Below are 16,737 nucleotides of genomic sequence, written 5' to 3'. Positions count from 1 at the left end.
TTTTGTCACAATATCGTCACAGAGAGAAAAGAGTACCTAAAAACAATCCACAACTATCTATCTTGCACTACTGTCAATAACAAATGGTCAAGGATAAGAACAAACAGACTGCACTGTGAGAGATATCATAAACAATCCATAATAATCCCAAATTGTATATGAATTTAAACTTCATTCGGGCACATAGTGGCACCAAACATAATTTCAGACAGACTAAAATGACAAGGCTGCATACAATTTGTTACTTTGTTTTTCCTAAACATGAGTCATGCAATAGAAACATTGTAAACATATGAAACATTTTGTAATTATACATGCTGTTTTTACTGAATGTGATTAAGAATGAGACCTGTAACTAAATGGCCTAATAGTTTGATTGCTGACCAGCATAGCGCAAGGAGCTTGAAAACCTTCCACTGCTCCAAGCGTGCTATGGGTTAAATGCAGGTATAACATTTTGTGCCAATAACAATGTGTTAACGGCAATAAAAGGGGTTTTAATTTCATTGTTACAACTATTACCATTATTATATAACAGGCTCTCAGCCAACTGCACAATGTACCCTTACATGCTGTTTTAACATTGTATTTACGGCAATGAAATCATCTTCACCTTTTAATTTGTTGACCTTACCTTGATAGACAATGTTAAAGCCAGGCTTGTTTTGGGAGTAGTCGCTGTGGAAGAAGAGCGTAGTCTCATGGGTGGTGCTGAACAGAGCGTTGGGTACCAGTGAGCCGCTGAACCGATCAATCACGGTTCCAGTCTCCAAGCTCCCGCTGCGCACTTCAAGATAGTCATGAACTGGCTCTGTGGAGAAGTTCAAAAACTGCAGATGGATCCCTGAAAAAGCAGAAAGTAAGACTTAATGGGGGAAATAACAAAAATAGAATCCAAGTTACAAATTGCTTCTGAGGCAATAATCACAAAATCAATGCTTCTAGCAACAATTTACATCTGTTTAGGGGTTTACAAATGTCTGCGCAATGAAAAGTATTGATAACAAATAGTGAATACATCTTGTTACCCCAATGGATCCTCAAATTGCTGCCACTATCTTAAATTAAGAAAGGAGGGCTGTGTCACGTACGTGGTTAGGGCGAGGGAGAGTAACGCAAGGCAAGAACATGGCGGACCCAATTGCAGGGAAGCAGGGAGGCAAGGCAGGAGTGCGGGAGTCTCAAAATAATAATATTTAATCTTCAAAAAGGGAAAACTGAACAAAGTCCCACAACAGATACCAAACCAAAGTAACAAAGAAACACTTGAATATCTAAAACTGGAAACAAACGATGACCAGTGAGTAAGACGTGGAATAGAAAGGGAAAATGACACCTGACAATGACATACCGCAATGATAAAGACAACTGACGACTATGACATGGCAAAGACATATGACAATGAACCGACAAGAACTGAAAGAAACCAGGGAACTAAATACAAACAGATAGACGAGACAACGAGGAACACCTGGACAAGACACGAGTGGCTGGAGAGAGCTGATTGGTCGACACAAAGTAGACGAGAACAGGTGGACACAACAACTTAATGAGCACACGACAAACATGGAACACAGGAAAACATGGAACAAAACTAACACAACCCAAACCAAAACACAGACCATGACAGGCTGAGGTTATACATTGAATGGGCAATTGCATCTCTGAGGTAAATAGCCCAATTTTAGGATTTTGAAAAGTAACCCATAGGACATACAGTGGCTCTATGTGAAAGCAACAGTTCCATGAGTTAGAAAAAGAGACTGATAACTTGATCATAAAAGCCTACATAAAGGTAGCAGCTTATTTTCTAATAATATGAAGAGATAGGACACAATAAGGAAGAGGCATTATAGAGAGAGGAGAGTAGCAGCGGATGGGCGAAGTGTGGTCAGTGTAACAGACCAAAGCCAATAGGAAGCCGAACTCTCCAGCTGCAGTCCAGGCTGCTCTGGTAATTTCCTGGAAAGCCTGGGCTGAGGATGACGCCGCTGAAATCTGTCATGGAGCCGCCACACTTAGCTGAGGGAGAGCAACCAAGGAGAGAGGGAACATGTCACTTCTCTGCAGGATGGTTCAGTGGTGGGGGTATACATCCCTGCCATGCAACCCATGTGGAATATGCCCCAAAGAGTCACAACAACATTGCCTGTTTGGTGGTGGCTTGGAAACAATTTACATGACAGCACCAAAGCTTGCTAAGCAGTGTTTACGTCATCCACCCCATGCACACATGTTTTTTGTTTATTTTATTTATTTGCTGTCACTTATTCACTGACCACCTTCTCATCAGGGACAGCCAAGCTCTTACATAAACACCCAGGTGAGGAGTGATTGCTGCCCCGGGAGGAATGAATGTAAACGTGGAAGTAAATTACATCTCTTTTTCTTTCCCAATACCAGAAAAGGCTATTTTATGTGGTAAATTGCTAGAAATGTAGGGAGTATAATGTCAGCTCTTTAGGGACTCAGCCAAGAGCAGAAATACATAAGAGAAGACTATCGTGGGATTTGACTACGAGGTGGTGGACGCCTGCTTGACCTCTTTGTTTTAAAATGAATTGCAAACAAGAATACTTATATGATGACATGGACTTTGAAGAGCCATGCAGCCACTCTTGTGTGAGTTTATCAGCAACCATGTGTAGTGTTGGGTTCAGTATGAGCGAGGAGTTGAGCTAACAAGTCCACGCACAAGCCCAAGAAGGGTCCTTCTGTCAACTAATGCTAATGATTTATGTCTTTCGTGAACTGTGAACACCGCAGGCACAGAACATTTACATAAGGAAAACTGTGTGTGTGTGTTGCTGCGTATTCATGTGGGTGTTTGTGAACATTTGTAATTGGAGGGGATTATAATGGCGAGGCGTCAGAAGAGTGTGTGAAGTGTTATTAATCGCTAGAATCTATCAATGTGGCAGCCATCATCCGAGGAAGTATGTGGGCAGAATATGGATCCTCATCAAGGGTATCAGAAATCAATACATTCAGATGGTGCAGAATCTTTATTGAATTTCAACTGATGCAGATAATTCATAATCTTCAACCTGTAGGCCCTCATAGCCAAACATCTTCACCTAGCCTGAGTGCATGTTGACGTTATTGCTTTCCCAAACACAATTACATGTCCTCTGGGTGCCTGTACTTCTATTGTGATGGACATATATACAATATGGACAAGCAACAGTAAACATGTTGTTTGATGCTGTTTTTTTGTTATCTCGAATATCAAATTAATGAAATACATTACCTAAACATAATGGTACAGGGTAATTCCACCTTCTGACAGGACCAGGCATGCATGTAATATATGCATTACCCTGTTTGGGAAAACACAAAAGTGCAATATATAATTTCCAAATACCAAGAAATGAAGAGTTCAAATGCAAAAAAAGATGTCTATTGTGAGTTTAGTAAAAAAAATTTCTCTCTTTCTGGTTTCCAGGTAAAGCGAATAATTGTTATTTAGAGTATTCTAAATTATACAATTTAAGAAATTAGAAAGGTAATTTGGAGAAAAGTTATTTGTCATTTTATTACAAAATCTGATAATTCAAAGAAAGTAATTTGCTTCAAAAACTGACAAGCCTAAAATGATACTGAAACGATTATGGTAGGCTTTGTGAATAAATAAATTAAAAAAAAACAATAACAGTTGAGTCTACTATAACTAACTTAAATTAACCCTGAATCCTAACCCCTGAAAGGGAAAATAAAGTTTCATTGATTGCACAGACTCAGTTATCTTCCTTGTTGCTGCTATCCTCAAAACCCTGTCGAACCACTAAATTGCGACCAGCTTCTGTGCAGGCTTTTATCGATTTACTGATTTAACCTTTATTGATCCAGATAAGGCAATTAAGAAAACATTAAAATTTCCAATGCCGACCCGGCCGAGAGGAAGCGGACAACAGAGTTGTTTTTTTACACCTGTACATGCAACATGCGAAGCTTGCCATTGCAATATGGCTAATGCCTTAAATATATCTGAAATCAAAACTACTCCACCATCCTTCAGATCTGGCTTTTTTATTTTTTCCGTTAGATTTAAAAAAAAAAAAAAAATTCAGAAAGAATTGTAAATCACAGAACAGTGGTTATACAATTGTTTTCATGTCCGGGATTGGGTGTGTTTGTTTTCTATTCTGACATGAATAGAAAATACAGCATCAAAGACCCCCGCCCCAAATACAGTCTGTATTTGGCGTTTATTTTATTATTACAAGGTACTGTTTTTGTTTTATATGGTTCTAACCAGTAAGTATGTGCAGCAAAAAATAAGGCAGATACACATAAGTTATTATATAACACGTACAAATAGCACATACACATAAGGCAGTTCTGCAACAAATACAATATATAATTACCGTATTTGCACGACCATAAGGCTCACTTAAAAGTCTTATATTTTCTCAAAAATGGACAGAGCGCCTTATAATGCGACTTATAATGCACCGTGTTCCAAAATCTATAAATGTTGTGTGATGAGCGCTCCGCTTGACTGACTGGGAGCATTTCCTGCCGACACACTGCTTATACAGAGGAAAGCGGACGTGGCTGAGGACAGCATGCGGCCGTTAAAGGGGGAAGGGTGTGCGTGAAGGAGGACGCTAAAGGCACGTCCCCAGTAGGTATATAGCGCCGGTATGTGCATTGTGCAAAACAACATCGGTTTGGCTCAGGACCCCCGAAAATGACTGCGGTCAAGCCAGCCTTCACTCGTAAAGTAGCAATCAAGCCAGCCGCCCCTAATTTTGTTCAAACAAGGCATTACGGTAATAAGTCGCCAACTCACGGCGAAAGCCACCTTCAAAATAAAAGCTTCCCAATAATACGGACCTCCGAAGGAATGCAAGGTTAATTTGAATCTTGAGATGCATTAAAAAATTTAATTTATTAGTTTTCAGAGACTTTTATTTTGAAATACAATATCAGATCTTCATCAAACCTCTTTTAGTGGAGTCCTTGGGGGTTTGTCAGATCTGGACTTGTCTTGCGAAACCAATGGGATTATGTTGGGGTGGCTTTGTCTTAGTAGGTAGAACAGGTTCGAATCCCTGCTGCGAATGTCCGCATGTCGAAGTGTCCTTGAACAAGACACTGAACCCTAATTTGCTCTCAGTGGGTGTGGCAGCGCCTCACATGGCAGCAGTCGCCCATTGGTTTATGATTGTGTGTGTCAATGTGAGGCTTTGTAAAGCGTTTTGGGCACTGTGATGATGTAGAAAAAGTGCGATATAAGTGCAGTCCATTTGCCATTTATTTTTCCTAAGATATCATCCATCCATCCATCCATCCATTTTCTGAGCCGCTTCTCCTCACTTGGGTCGCGGGCGTGCTGGAGCCTATCCCAGCTGTCATCGGGCAAGAGGCGGGGTACACCCTGAACTGGTTGCCAGCCAATCGCAGGGCACATACAAACAAACAACCATTCGCACTCACAGTCACACCTACGGGCAATTTAGAGTCTCCTAAAATATCAAATAAACTAAATTTTCTAATGTATCTCAAGATTCAAATTAACCTTGCTGGTTGCATTCCTTAACCGAAGAGCCCTGATGTCCGTATTATTGGGAATCTTTTATTTTGAAGGTGGCTTTCGCCGCGAGTTGGCGACCTATTTCCGTAATGCCTATTATGAACAAAATTAGGGACGGCTGGCTTGACTGCTACTTTACGAGTGGAGGCTGGCATGACCGCAGGCGAAAACGGCACCTACGAAGAGACACACTTACGAAGCACAGTTTAAACTGCAAGCGATCCGATACGCGGAGGAACATGGGAATCGAGCAATGAATCCACGGTTTGCAAGTGGAGGAAACAGGAAAACGAGCTTCGCCAAGTCAGGAAGATGAAGCTGAGTTATCGCGGAAACAAGGCGAGGTGGCCCAAGTTGGAAGACCAACTCGAGCAATGGATTAATGAACTCAAACCGCTGGACATCGGTGTAAAGTGATGTCCAGCTTCAAAGTGAAGTTGCGAGCGGTGTGGGAGCGATGGATGACAGATGGCGAGCACAGCTTTACTAAGACGAGGAGGCAGCGCCGGGCGATTTACGCCGCAATTTGTGAATAGATTATGGATGCTTGAGCAAACGTGTCTGCTTGCACTGTTGTTCGAACTTTCATAAAAGCCGGCATCATTTCTGAGGAGCCGCACGGCAATGAGACTGACTCTGACAATGACGAGAGGGAACCTGGCGTCTTTGATGGAGAACGTGCCCAGCTGTTCATTTCGGATACAGAACATGAAGACTTTGATGGATTTGTCGATGAGGATTGATCAAAAAAATAACATGAGGACATTGTTAAATACTTCAATAAAGTACAACGAACTCAGTTTTGCTCCCCCTGCCTTTTTAAAAAAAACTTTTAGCGTGCATGCATGCTACCTTATGTTTTAAGATAGCGTATGTTTTACCATGTCTGCGCCCAATAATACGGTACGCCTTATGTATGTGTTAAATACATAAATAGACCCCGTAACTGAGACTGCGCCTTTTAATACGGTGAGCCTTATGGTCGTGAAAATACGGTATATTTATATATATTTGACTTTATACTGATCTGATCGGCCTGATCGGTATCGGCCGATAATTAGCATTTTATGCTGATCGGCTGATCGGCTTTCTGCAAAAGATAATTTACTCCGCATCGCCATCGTGCACAGTATATTTAAATCCAAAAGCTAGTTTATTTTCAGCATGTCTTTTGACGTAGTACTGTAAATATCTGACCACCAATAAAGTTTAAAAAAAAAAAAACACGTCGGCGGTGTGGGACAGACAACACGTAATGCCTGGATCAGACAAAGTTGGTATTTCACGATTGTCAGACGACTGCAATAAAATCTTGTATTCCGATACCAGCGCATCCCGTCTTTGACTATCACTGGGCTTCATCTTGTCAACTCCAACGGGACCGGATGCACTCGACGACAACAACAATGAATCGCGTCGTATGTTTATAAGAACAAAATGGGGGAAAACGTGTGTTGGTGGTCGGGAGAGGACGTTTGTTTTAAGCTTGCTTGAGGTATGTTCACATACTTTTAATACAATACCGCTCACAAGCAGGCAACAAAACGTTATGTAGCCTAGTAAGCTAGTGCTAGCACTAACGGTTGGAAGCGAACATGCAGGCGTTCTGTCGAATCATGTGCTAAAGTTTTGGTGTGTGTGAAGTAATGTAATTATCCATCCATCCATTTTCTGAGTGGCTTATCCTCACAAGGGTCGCGGGAGTGCTGGAGCCTATCCCAGCCATCATCGGGCAGGAGGCGGGGAACACCCTGAACTGGTTGCCAGCCAAACCCAGGGCACACATAAACAAACAACCATTTGCACTTTAGTCTTCAATTAACCTACCATGCATGTTTTTTGAGATGTGGGAGGAAACCGGAGTGCCCGGACAACATGCAAACTCCACACAGGCGGGACCGGGGATTGAACCCCGGTCCTCAGAACTGTGAGGTAGACACTCTAACCAGTCAGCGTAATTTAAGTACAATACAGTAATTTAATTTCAGTAAGTTAGCACCCATTATTTCTGTCATGTAATGTTGGTTTGACCTGACTGATTAGAATACATGATCTGACTAGAGCAGTGATTTCCAACCTTTATGGAGCCAAGGCACATATTTTCCAATTGAAAAATCTCACGGCATACCAACAAACAAAATGTCACAAAAAGTGGATACACTCATTACTGTATTTACTTCCTGCCATCTAATAGAAGACCATTCATTTGTTCTGTCTGTAACTATGCCTCACTGGCATAAATAGATGAACAAGGATACATTATTTATTGTAAATATAATTTTTGGAGCAATTAAGTACACAACAATACAGCAAATGAACAGGTCATTTAAATAGACACATTGCTCCATTTTAGGATCGGTTCGGCGATCGGTTATCGTTTTTTTAAACTCGCTGATCGGCCCCGAAAATCCTGATCGTATAAAGCCTTATATATATATATATAGATATATATATCTATATCTATATATATATAGATATAGATATATATATATATATGATATTTGTACTCATCTTAATTCATCTAAATGTCTGCAGTAGACGTGTGCAATGCAAGCAAGCACACACACACGCACAAAAACATCAAATTCAAAACAATTAAGGAGTGGGTGAAAAATGGTGCAGGATTAGCAAGGCCACTGTTAACACAATCCATTGCCTGTGGCCTAAGAAGGTTATACAGCTAAAAGGTCTACTGTTCCAGCATCTACTTGAGAGGATTTGAATTTAAAGCTACTTCTTTACACACAAACCTGCAGACAGACAAGCACACAAACAACGTACATAAACAGTAGGCCTACTTGGAATTAGAGATCCACGCTGGAATACGAGACCAGTTTTCCAAACACACACATTCGCATAATATACCACTCCACTCTTTTTAAATCTCTCTCAGTCTCTCTCTCTTGCACGCACGTGCACACACACACACACACACACACACACACACACACACACACACACACACACGAACACACACGGAAAAAAGTACTTCGTAATGCTGCCTTAAAAGAGCTTTCGGCTATTTTCTGAAATTGTCACTCAAGGCAGTTGGATAGGATTCGCTTATCATAGTATACTCAATAGAAGTGCTTTACCGGCACAGAATGTTTTCACCGACCTGTAGCGAGAAGCCTTGATCGCATTGGAAGGACACCATGTCGCCTACGGTGTAGCGGTCTCCCACTTTGTGGCCGTTAGTGGGGGGCTGCGGTTCGGGGCACGAATCCAAACCTATTGCTTAGGAAAGAGTCACAACACACATATGTTGACAGCAATCATTCTTCTGCACGATGTAGGATGATGAGCCAACACCTACTTAGCACAGTTGGAAAAGATTAGATTTAGTAATCCAACACCTTCCACCTGAGAAATTCAATTAAAACCAAGTGTTTCAACATGCAATTACACAGCGCCTCACCTAAATGTTCTTTTAATTACATAATAAATTAGCGTAATTGTTGCCCTCATCATAATGTTGAAATAAACTTACGCAACTAGTGAATGTAACTGCAACAATCTTCCAACTATTGTATGAAGCTATCAGAGTGAAATTACAAAACAATCCCGAAAGGATTACTTGGCACGAGTATTGAACTCCATTGGAACAAAGTGATTATAGAATTACTTGCCAGGAGAGGCCCACTACTCAGTGAAAATTGATTAAATGTGATGGAGATCCCAAATTCACACAAATGCAGCATACTTTTACATTTAAGTTCAAGCAGAAATAACAAGGTATATTTGATTGGAGAATAAACATTATTTTTTTATTCTGTCTTAAGTATTTATACATTTAATAATAAAAAAAGAAAATGCGGGCAGGGAGAACTGGAATGTGATAAAATTGTTATATGAATGTATACATACAGTACAGTATATTAACACTTCAGTAATGTGTACAATCTCACTCATAAACAGAGCATTCACACTTGGCTCTTTCTACACGTACAGTTTGTAAAATGTGTGTCTGTGCCAATGAAGCTACAACACCTGCACAAGCTATTAAAACAAATATAAACACACAAACGCATAAACCCTCTTGTCAAGTCCTCCCAAGAGTTGTCATCTCGAAACAAGTACAGCAGGTGAGTTGATGACTGTAAACAAGGCAAATGTTCTGGCCACTTCAGGCAGGAGAGCTGGCCCTAAAAAGCACAGCCAACCATCCACTGAAAGCTAGAGAGGTATGTTTGAGGCTACATGAGGTAAACCTGCACATGCATCTGATGATATCTAATATTTTGGCACATGTGATCTGCAAAAACTATAATAAAAATCTGAAAATTGCAAACTTCTGCCTCAAACGACATGGACATGCTGTGTTTAATTTCCGCAACAATTAATTATTATAGAATAATTCCTTATTACAATTATGGCATATTCACAACATTCATTCATAATAAAACATAACCAACAGGATAACTATAATTGAACATACACAGAGGCCTGCAAACGCAAATAAATCAAGGCTCCACTTTCCAGAGCCAGAGGCCATGCCATAGACCACAAGACAAATATTTGAATTTTGCTCAGAATACCATTACAAAAGGCAATGCTACAGATTTCATTTTTGCATGCACAATTTTCACCTGGCTTTGTCTGGCCCTTACACACTATTACAGACTAAAAACATATTTATTAAACTTTAAAAAGTGTCAGTTTTTGTACTAAAGAATATCTCTAGTCACGTTGAGTATACTAAGTATTCCCGCACTAGTAGTTGACTAAATCCTGTATGTAAGTATAAGCATTCACCTATTTATTCAATAAACCTTGGATCTGGTTTATTTTTAGTACACACTGGTCTGGTCTTCGATGATGAGAAATTCTGTTCCTCTGAAACTGTTAAACATGTTGCAGATGAGAGTTTTAGCTAATGTGAATTAGAATTTCGCTTTGTCGCAATCACCCTCACAACTCGAACTGTGCACTTTTTTGTCTTTGCTCACAGGTCCATTTCTGCATATGCATGCTAAGAAGATGAGAAGATGGACTCTTTAAGCAATAAAATAGACACTGTTTTACGAGAGGCATCTCAGGTTAAGCATAGGAGAACATTACAACGCTGCCACGAGGGTTTCATCAACACCATCAGCCCTGCCGTCCACTCTCCAAGTTGGTTTTGGCAGGTGTGGCATGACAAAACAGGACTTCCAGAAAGCATTTTGTTCGCATACATAGTGTAGATCAGTAAAAATAATCTTTATATTTCCCAAGGTCAGTATTCTAACTTCTAAATATGTATTGTCAACTACAGGATGTTTTAAAGGTGAGATCATTGCTATGAAATACTGTAATTTCTCGTGTATAATGTGCATTTTTTCTCCCAAAAAATTATTATAAGGAAATAGTGCGCATTATACATACGTATAGGAGAATGAAAAATACTTTCACATTTTATAAATGTATGCCGCCATCTAGAGGTTATGAAAAAGCTCTACACATTCATTCCAATATGCCACCGTCCCCAAGAGGTTATAAAAAAGTTGTACACTTGCATTCTAGTATGCCACATAGAGGTTATGAAAATAGTGTAGCCTACACTTTCATTGCAATATGACAGGGCTACATGTGACTGCATATATGTACAATTGTGCTCATAAGTTTACATACCCAGGCAGAATTACCATTCCGCTTATCCTCACTAGGGTCGCGGGCATGATATATCTTTTTAAAATACGACTGATGATTGAACAACAACCATCATTAATTTATTTATGGTTATGTTTTGTTAAATGATAATGTCTTTCTGAAATGCTTGACAGTTTAATTTGAATCCATTAAAATAAAACTAAATGTGTTTCACCTGCTCCTTCATGTTTTCTTGAAAGAATTGTACACAGGCGGCATTGTGGCCGACTGGTTAGAGCGTCAGCCTCAGAGTTCTGAGGTCGGGGTTCAATCCCCGTCCCCGCCTGTGTGGAGTTTGCATGTTCTCCCCGTGCCTGCGTGGGTTTTCTCCGGGCACTCCGGTTTCCTCCCACATCCCAAAAACATGCCTTAATTGGAGACTCTAAATTGCCCGTAGGCATGACTGTGAGTGCGAATGGTTGTTTGTTTCTATGTGCCTTGCAATTGGCTGGCAACCAGTTCAGGGTGTACCCCGCCTCCTGTCCGATGACAGCTGGAATAGTCTCCAGCACGGCCGCGACCCTAGTGAGGAGAAGCAGCTAAGAAAATGGATGCATGGATGAATTGTACACATCTTACAAATTCTGTCTGGGTAATCAAACATATGAGCACAACTGTGTGTTTTCTCATTCACTAAATAAAAGTATAGCTATGAATTTCAAAATAAGCGCAAGTCAAAAAAAAGAAAGTATTATGTGTTCAAATAAAGTGCTTAACTTCAGAATAATTCATTCATTTATCTTCCGTTCCGCTTATCCTCACTAGGGTCGCGGGCGTGCTGGAGCCTATCCCAGCTATCTTCGGGCAAGAGGCAGGGTACACCCTGAACTAGTCGCCAGCCAATTGCAGGGCACATATAAACAAACAACCATTCGCACTCACATTCACACCTACAGGCTATTTAGAGTCTTCAATTATCCTACCCTGCATGTTTTTGGGATGTGGGAGGAAACCGGAGTACCCGGGGGAAACCCACGCAGGCACGGGGAGAACATGCAAACTTCACACAGGCGGGACCGGGATTTGAACCCCGGTCTTCAGAACTGTGAGGCAGATGTGCTGCCCTTCAGAATAATTATTTGAAAAAAATCTAACAAAATACAGATAATACTTATTTATATGTTTTTATCATATGGGTAGAAGCAAAATCATGCATTGTAAAAATGCATTATACATAGGTTGAAGGGTTTTCCAGAATTATGAGGTCAACTTTGGGGGTGCATATTATACATGGGTGCACATTATACACACAAAATTACGGTAATCAGTATTCAGAATACTGACTGCTAAACTCACTGCAGGCTCTGCTTTTAGTGGGTATGCAAATGATTTGTTAATGTATGATCCTATCAGACTGACAAAACCTGCTTCTCATGGAAAGGACTGACAGTACACTTGTGCAATAATAGCCAAACTGTGTACACTGTGTATACTGGCCTTTGTAAGATAAGGTCTGAGCAAGCAGTAAGGCCATTGAAATGTAATGACCAATTGCACCAAAATATGCCCACTGCCACATCTCATGCATGAATTCAATGTTTTTGCCATGCCTAGAACTATCTTATAAGGTTTTATACTATTCATACCATTACTACTACCACCAATACTACTACTACTATGAATAATAATGTTAATAATAATAATAATAATAAGAAGAAGAAGAGCCTATTATAACTAATATATAATAATACTGCATTTGTGCTGTGTGGCCAGTAGCTTGAGAGCTGTTAGTGATGGTACTGTGTTACAAATGGCTTTGTCTCTAATATTATAAACTGTCAATACATTAAAAAAAATCAACCAAAATATGGAAAGGCCAAACATAATAAATCAAGCCAATATAGTGGGATCCACATTTGTTTCTTTACAACATTGTATATGTTGTAGAGAAACAAAAATCCGATATACTGTAGTTGAGATTTCCCCTGGGTGTCAAGAATAAATAAATTTTGCTGTCATATTCAGTCTATCTAGCTCATACAGAAATAACTATTGGCATCTGCAGAGTTTGATTTAATATAACTTTAATGTTTAAGACCATCAAACAAATTTAAATATCAGACAAATATAACCCAAGTGAACTTAAAATGCTGTTTTTAAATGGTAATTGTATCTCTTCGGGAAAAAAACTATTCAAAGTTAGCTGGCCCTGATTGAAAAAAGTAATTACCCCCCTTGTTAAATCATGAATTAAGTGGTGGTTATCAACATTTTTGGTTAATTTTCACTGATCACACCCAAGCCTGATTACCTCCAGACCTGTTCAATCAAGGAATCACTTAAACAGAATCTGTCCCGACAAAATCCAAGTCGGACAAAAGATCTAAAAAAGCTGCAACAAAATGACATGATCCCAATAAACTCCAGAATGGTTGACAAATAAAGTGACATTTATCAGTCTGGAAATGTTTACAAAAAGCCATTTCTAAAGCTTTATGATTCCAGCGAACCATAGGGAGAGCCATTATCCTGGAGAAAACATGGAACAGTGGTGAACCTTCCTCAGAGTGGCCGGCCTACAAAGATTACCTCAAGAGTACAGCAATGACACATACAGGAGGCCACGGAGGAACTCAGGACAACTTCTAAAGAACTGCAGGCCTCCCTTGCCTCAGTTAAGGTCAGTGTTAATCACACAACAATAAGGAAGAGAATGGGCAAAAATGGCATCCATGGCAGAGTTCCAAGGCGAAAACGAACCAAAGAACACAAAGGCTTGTCTTCGTTTTGAAAAAAAAAAAGACATCTGAATGATTCCCAAGACTTTTTGGAGAATATTTATATGGATTGACGAGATGAAAGTTGAGCTTTTTTACATTTTAGATAAAGAACATCATAGCAACAGTCAAACATGGTGGTGGTAGTGTGACGGTCTGGGGCTGCTCATTCCTTGAGGACCTGGACAACTTGCTGTGATTGATGGAACAATGAATTCCGCTCTTTAACAGAAAATCCTGGAGAATGTTCAGCCATCACTTTGTCACCTCAAGCTGAAGCGTACTTGAGTTCTGCAGCAGGATAACGATCCAAAACACACCAAGTCAAAGTCTGAATGGATTAAAAAAAAACAAAATGATGGTTTTGGAGTGGCCTAGTCAAAGTCCAAACTTGAATTGATTGAAACGCAGTGGCATGACCTTAAAAAGACGGTACATGCACGAAAACCCCCAATTTTTGCTGAATTCAAACAATTCTGCAAGGAAGAGTGGGCCAAAATATCTCCACAGAGATGTGAAAGACACATTGCCAGTTATAGAAAACGCTTGATTTCAGTTGTTGCTGCTGAGGATGGCCCAACCAGTTATTAGGTTTAGACAATGATGAATCGGTAATGCTTCCTCATAGTGACCTGTTCATGATTAATTTTAAACAACCACTCACGGTACCAAATAAAAGGTGACAAATGTTTGATGTGTAAAGAGACAACAGAGAGTAGCCAGTTTTAGTAAGATTCTAAACAAAAAAAAAACCTGTAAACACAACACAGACATGCCACTTTGCTTGTTGGTGCTGAAGCAAATAGAGCGTGATGCCAGCAGTGTTTGACTGTAGATGTCGTGCTGGCATTCCTGCAGTGTGACATGTAACACAACAGATTCTATGTAAAGCATGGCACTGTTTTCTTTGCTGCTGTCCCTTCCTCCTGGCTGGCAATGTGATTGCACCATTGCTGCCAACTTCACAGTTGAACATTTTGCGCGCACATCATTTTTTATTATTTTTTTAAACAGAAAGGTGAAATACAATCCATTCATTCATTCATCTTCCGTTCCGCTTATCCTCACTAAGGTTGCTGGAGCCTATCCCAGCTAGCTTCGGGCGAGAGGCGAGGTACACCCTGAACTGGTTGCCAGCCAATCACAGGGCACATATAAACAAACAACCATTCGATCTCACATTCACACCTATGGGCAATTTAGAGTGTTCTATTAACCTACCCTGCATGTTTTTAGGATGTGGGAGGAAACCGGAGTGCCCGGAGAAAACCCACGCAGGCACAGGGAGAAATGCAAACTCCACAGCAGATTCGAACCCTGGTCTTCAGAACTGCTAGGCAGATGTGGTAACCAGTCGACTACCGTGCCGCCAGTGAGATACAATTATTACACAAAATTACGGTATTACGAAGGGAGTAAAGCGATTCTTAAGTGGTGGCTTGGCTTCACATCAATGAGGATGTTGTGTAAATGAAGCACAGCGTGACTGTGGAGATGTGAAATCAGTGAGAAGATGCATGCAGGTAGCCAGACAGACAGCAAAGAAATACTCTTTGAATATGTGACAAGACTGTATGCATCTGAGGCAACTGATTGTTTGTTGTTCTTATGTTCTGGTTAAGAGCTGTTTGTGTTCAAGAAAAATTCCTCTCACATTCCCAAGATTAGAGTTAGTTGTACTTTTTCATAGGCAGCAATGAAACAGCAAAACAATAATAACAGGTCTCATGCAGTAAAGCAATTAAAACAATTAATTGCTTTAATATATAGGTGAGGGAAAAATTAATTTGCAGAAAGACAAACGTAAATAGGTGTGAAATGACTGCCAATGTTTCTTCCCTTGAATCGAAAAAAATAACAACATGAAAAAATGACAACAGCGAACTGGATCACAAATAATGTTTTTAAATGTAATTAAGACAAAGACAAGGGGGCCAGAGAGTGTTGTTGGTGGTGTATAGTTTTTTTTTTTTTTGGTGCTTTATTTAATTCAAGGATACACCACACACACACACACACACACACACACACACACACACACACACACACAAACACACACGCACACACACACACACACACACACATCTCCTTGAGCTGTCACCTTATCGTGGTGGAGAGGTTTGTGTGTCCCAATGATCCTAGGAGCTAAGTTGTCCGGGGCTTCACGCCCCTGGCAGGGTCACCCATGGCAAACAGATCCTAGGTGAGGGACCATACACAGCACGGCTCCAAAAACCCCTATGACGAACAAAATAAATGGATATAGGTTTCCCTTGCCCGGACGCGGGTCACTGGGCGCCCCTCTGGAGCCAGGCCTGGAGGTGGGGCTAGAAGGCGAGCACATGGTGGCCGGGCCTGCACCCATGGGGCCTGGCCGAGCACAGCCTGAAAGGGTAACGTGGGTCCCCCTTCCCATGGGCTCACCACCTATGGGAGGGGCTATAGGGGTCCGGTGCAGTGTGAGCTGGGCGGTGGCTGAAAGCGGGGACTTTGGTGATACGATCCCCGGCTACAGAAACTGGCTGTAGGGACGCTGAATGTCACCTCTCTGGCAGAGAAGGAGCCCGAGTTGGTGTGTGAGGTTGAGAAGTTCCGGCTAGATATAGTCGGGGTCGCCTGCACACATGGTGAGGCCGCTGGTACAAGTCCTCCTGAGAGGGGTTGACTCTCTTCCATTCCGGAGTTGCCCACGGTGAGAGGCGCTGAGCAGGTGTGGAATACTTATTGGCCCCCGGCTCAGCGCCTGTACATTGGGGTTCACCATGGTGGACGAGAGGGTAGCCTCCCTCCACCTTCAAGCGGGGGGGGGGGGGGGGGGGGGGGGCGGATGGGTCCTGACTGTTGTTTGTG

The 16,737-nt window shown here is 41.0% G+C and overlaps 1 protein-coding gene across 1 annotated transcript in view; it reads right to left on the bottom strand.

Moving 5' to 3' along the window:
• The window catches only part of LOC133401234 (CUB and sushi domain-containing protein 3-like), a 260,580-nt gene that overhangs the window by 90,398 nt on the left and 153,445 nt on the right, over positions 1-16,737 (bottom strand). The window contains 4 exon segments of the mRNA XM_061673947.1: positions 635-844; positions 1,906-2,022; positions 3,251-3,320; positions 8,658-8,776. Coding sequence (XP_061529931.1) covers positions 635-844; positions 1,906-2,022; positions 3,251-3,320; positions 8,658-8,776 — 516 coding nt within the window.

This window comes from Phycodurus eques, chromosome 4, assembly GCF_024500275.1.
Source record: "Phycodurus eques isolate BA_2022a chromosome 4, UOR_Pequ_1.1, whole genome shotgun sequence".
In the NCBI taxonomy this organism is placed as follows: domain Eukaryota; kingdom Metazoa; phylum Chordata; class Actinopteri; order Syngnathiformes; family Syngnathidae; genus Phycodurus; species Phycodurus eques.
Note: the sequence above shows the minus strand (reverse complement) of the source record. Positions and strands in the feature narration are given on the sequence as shown.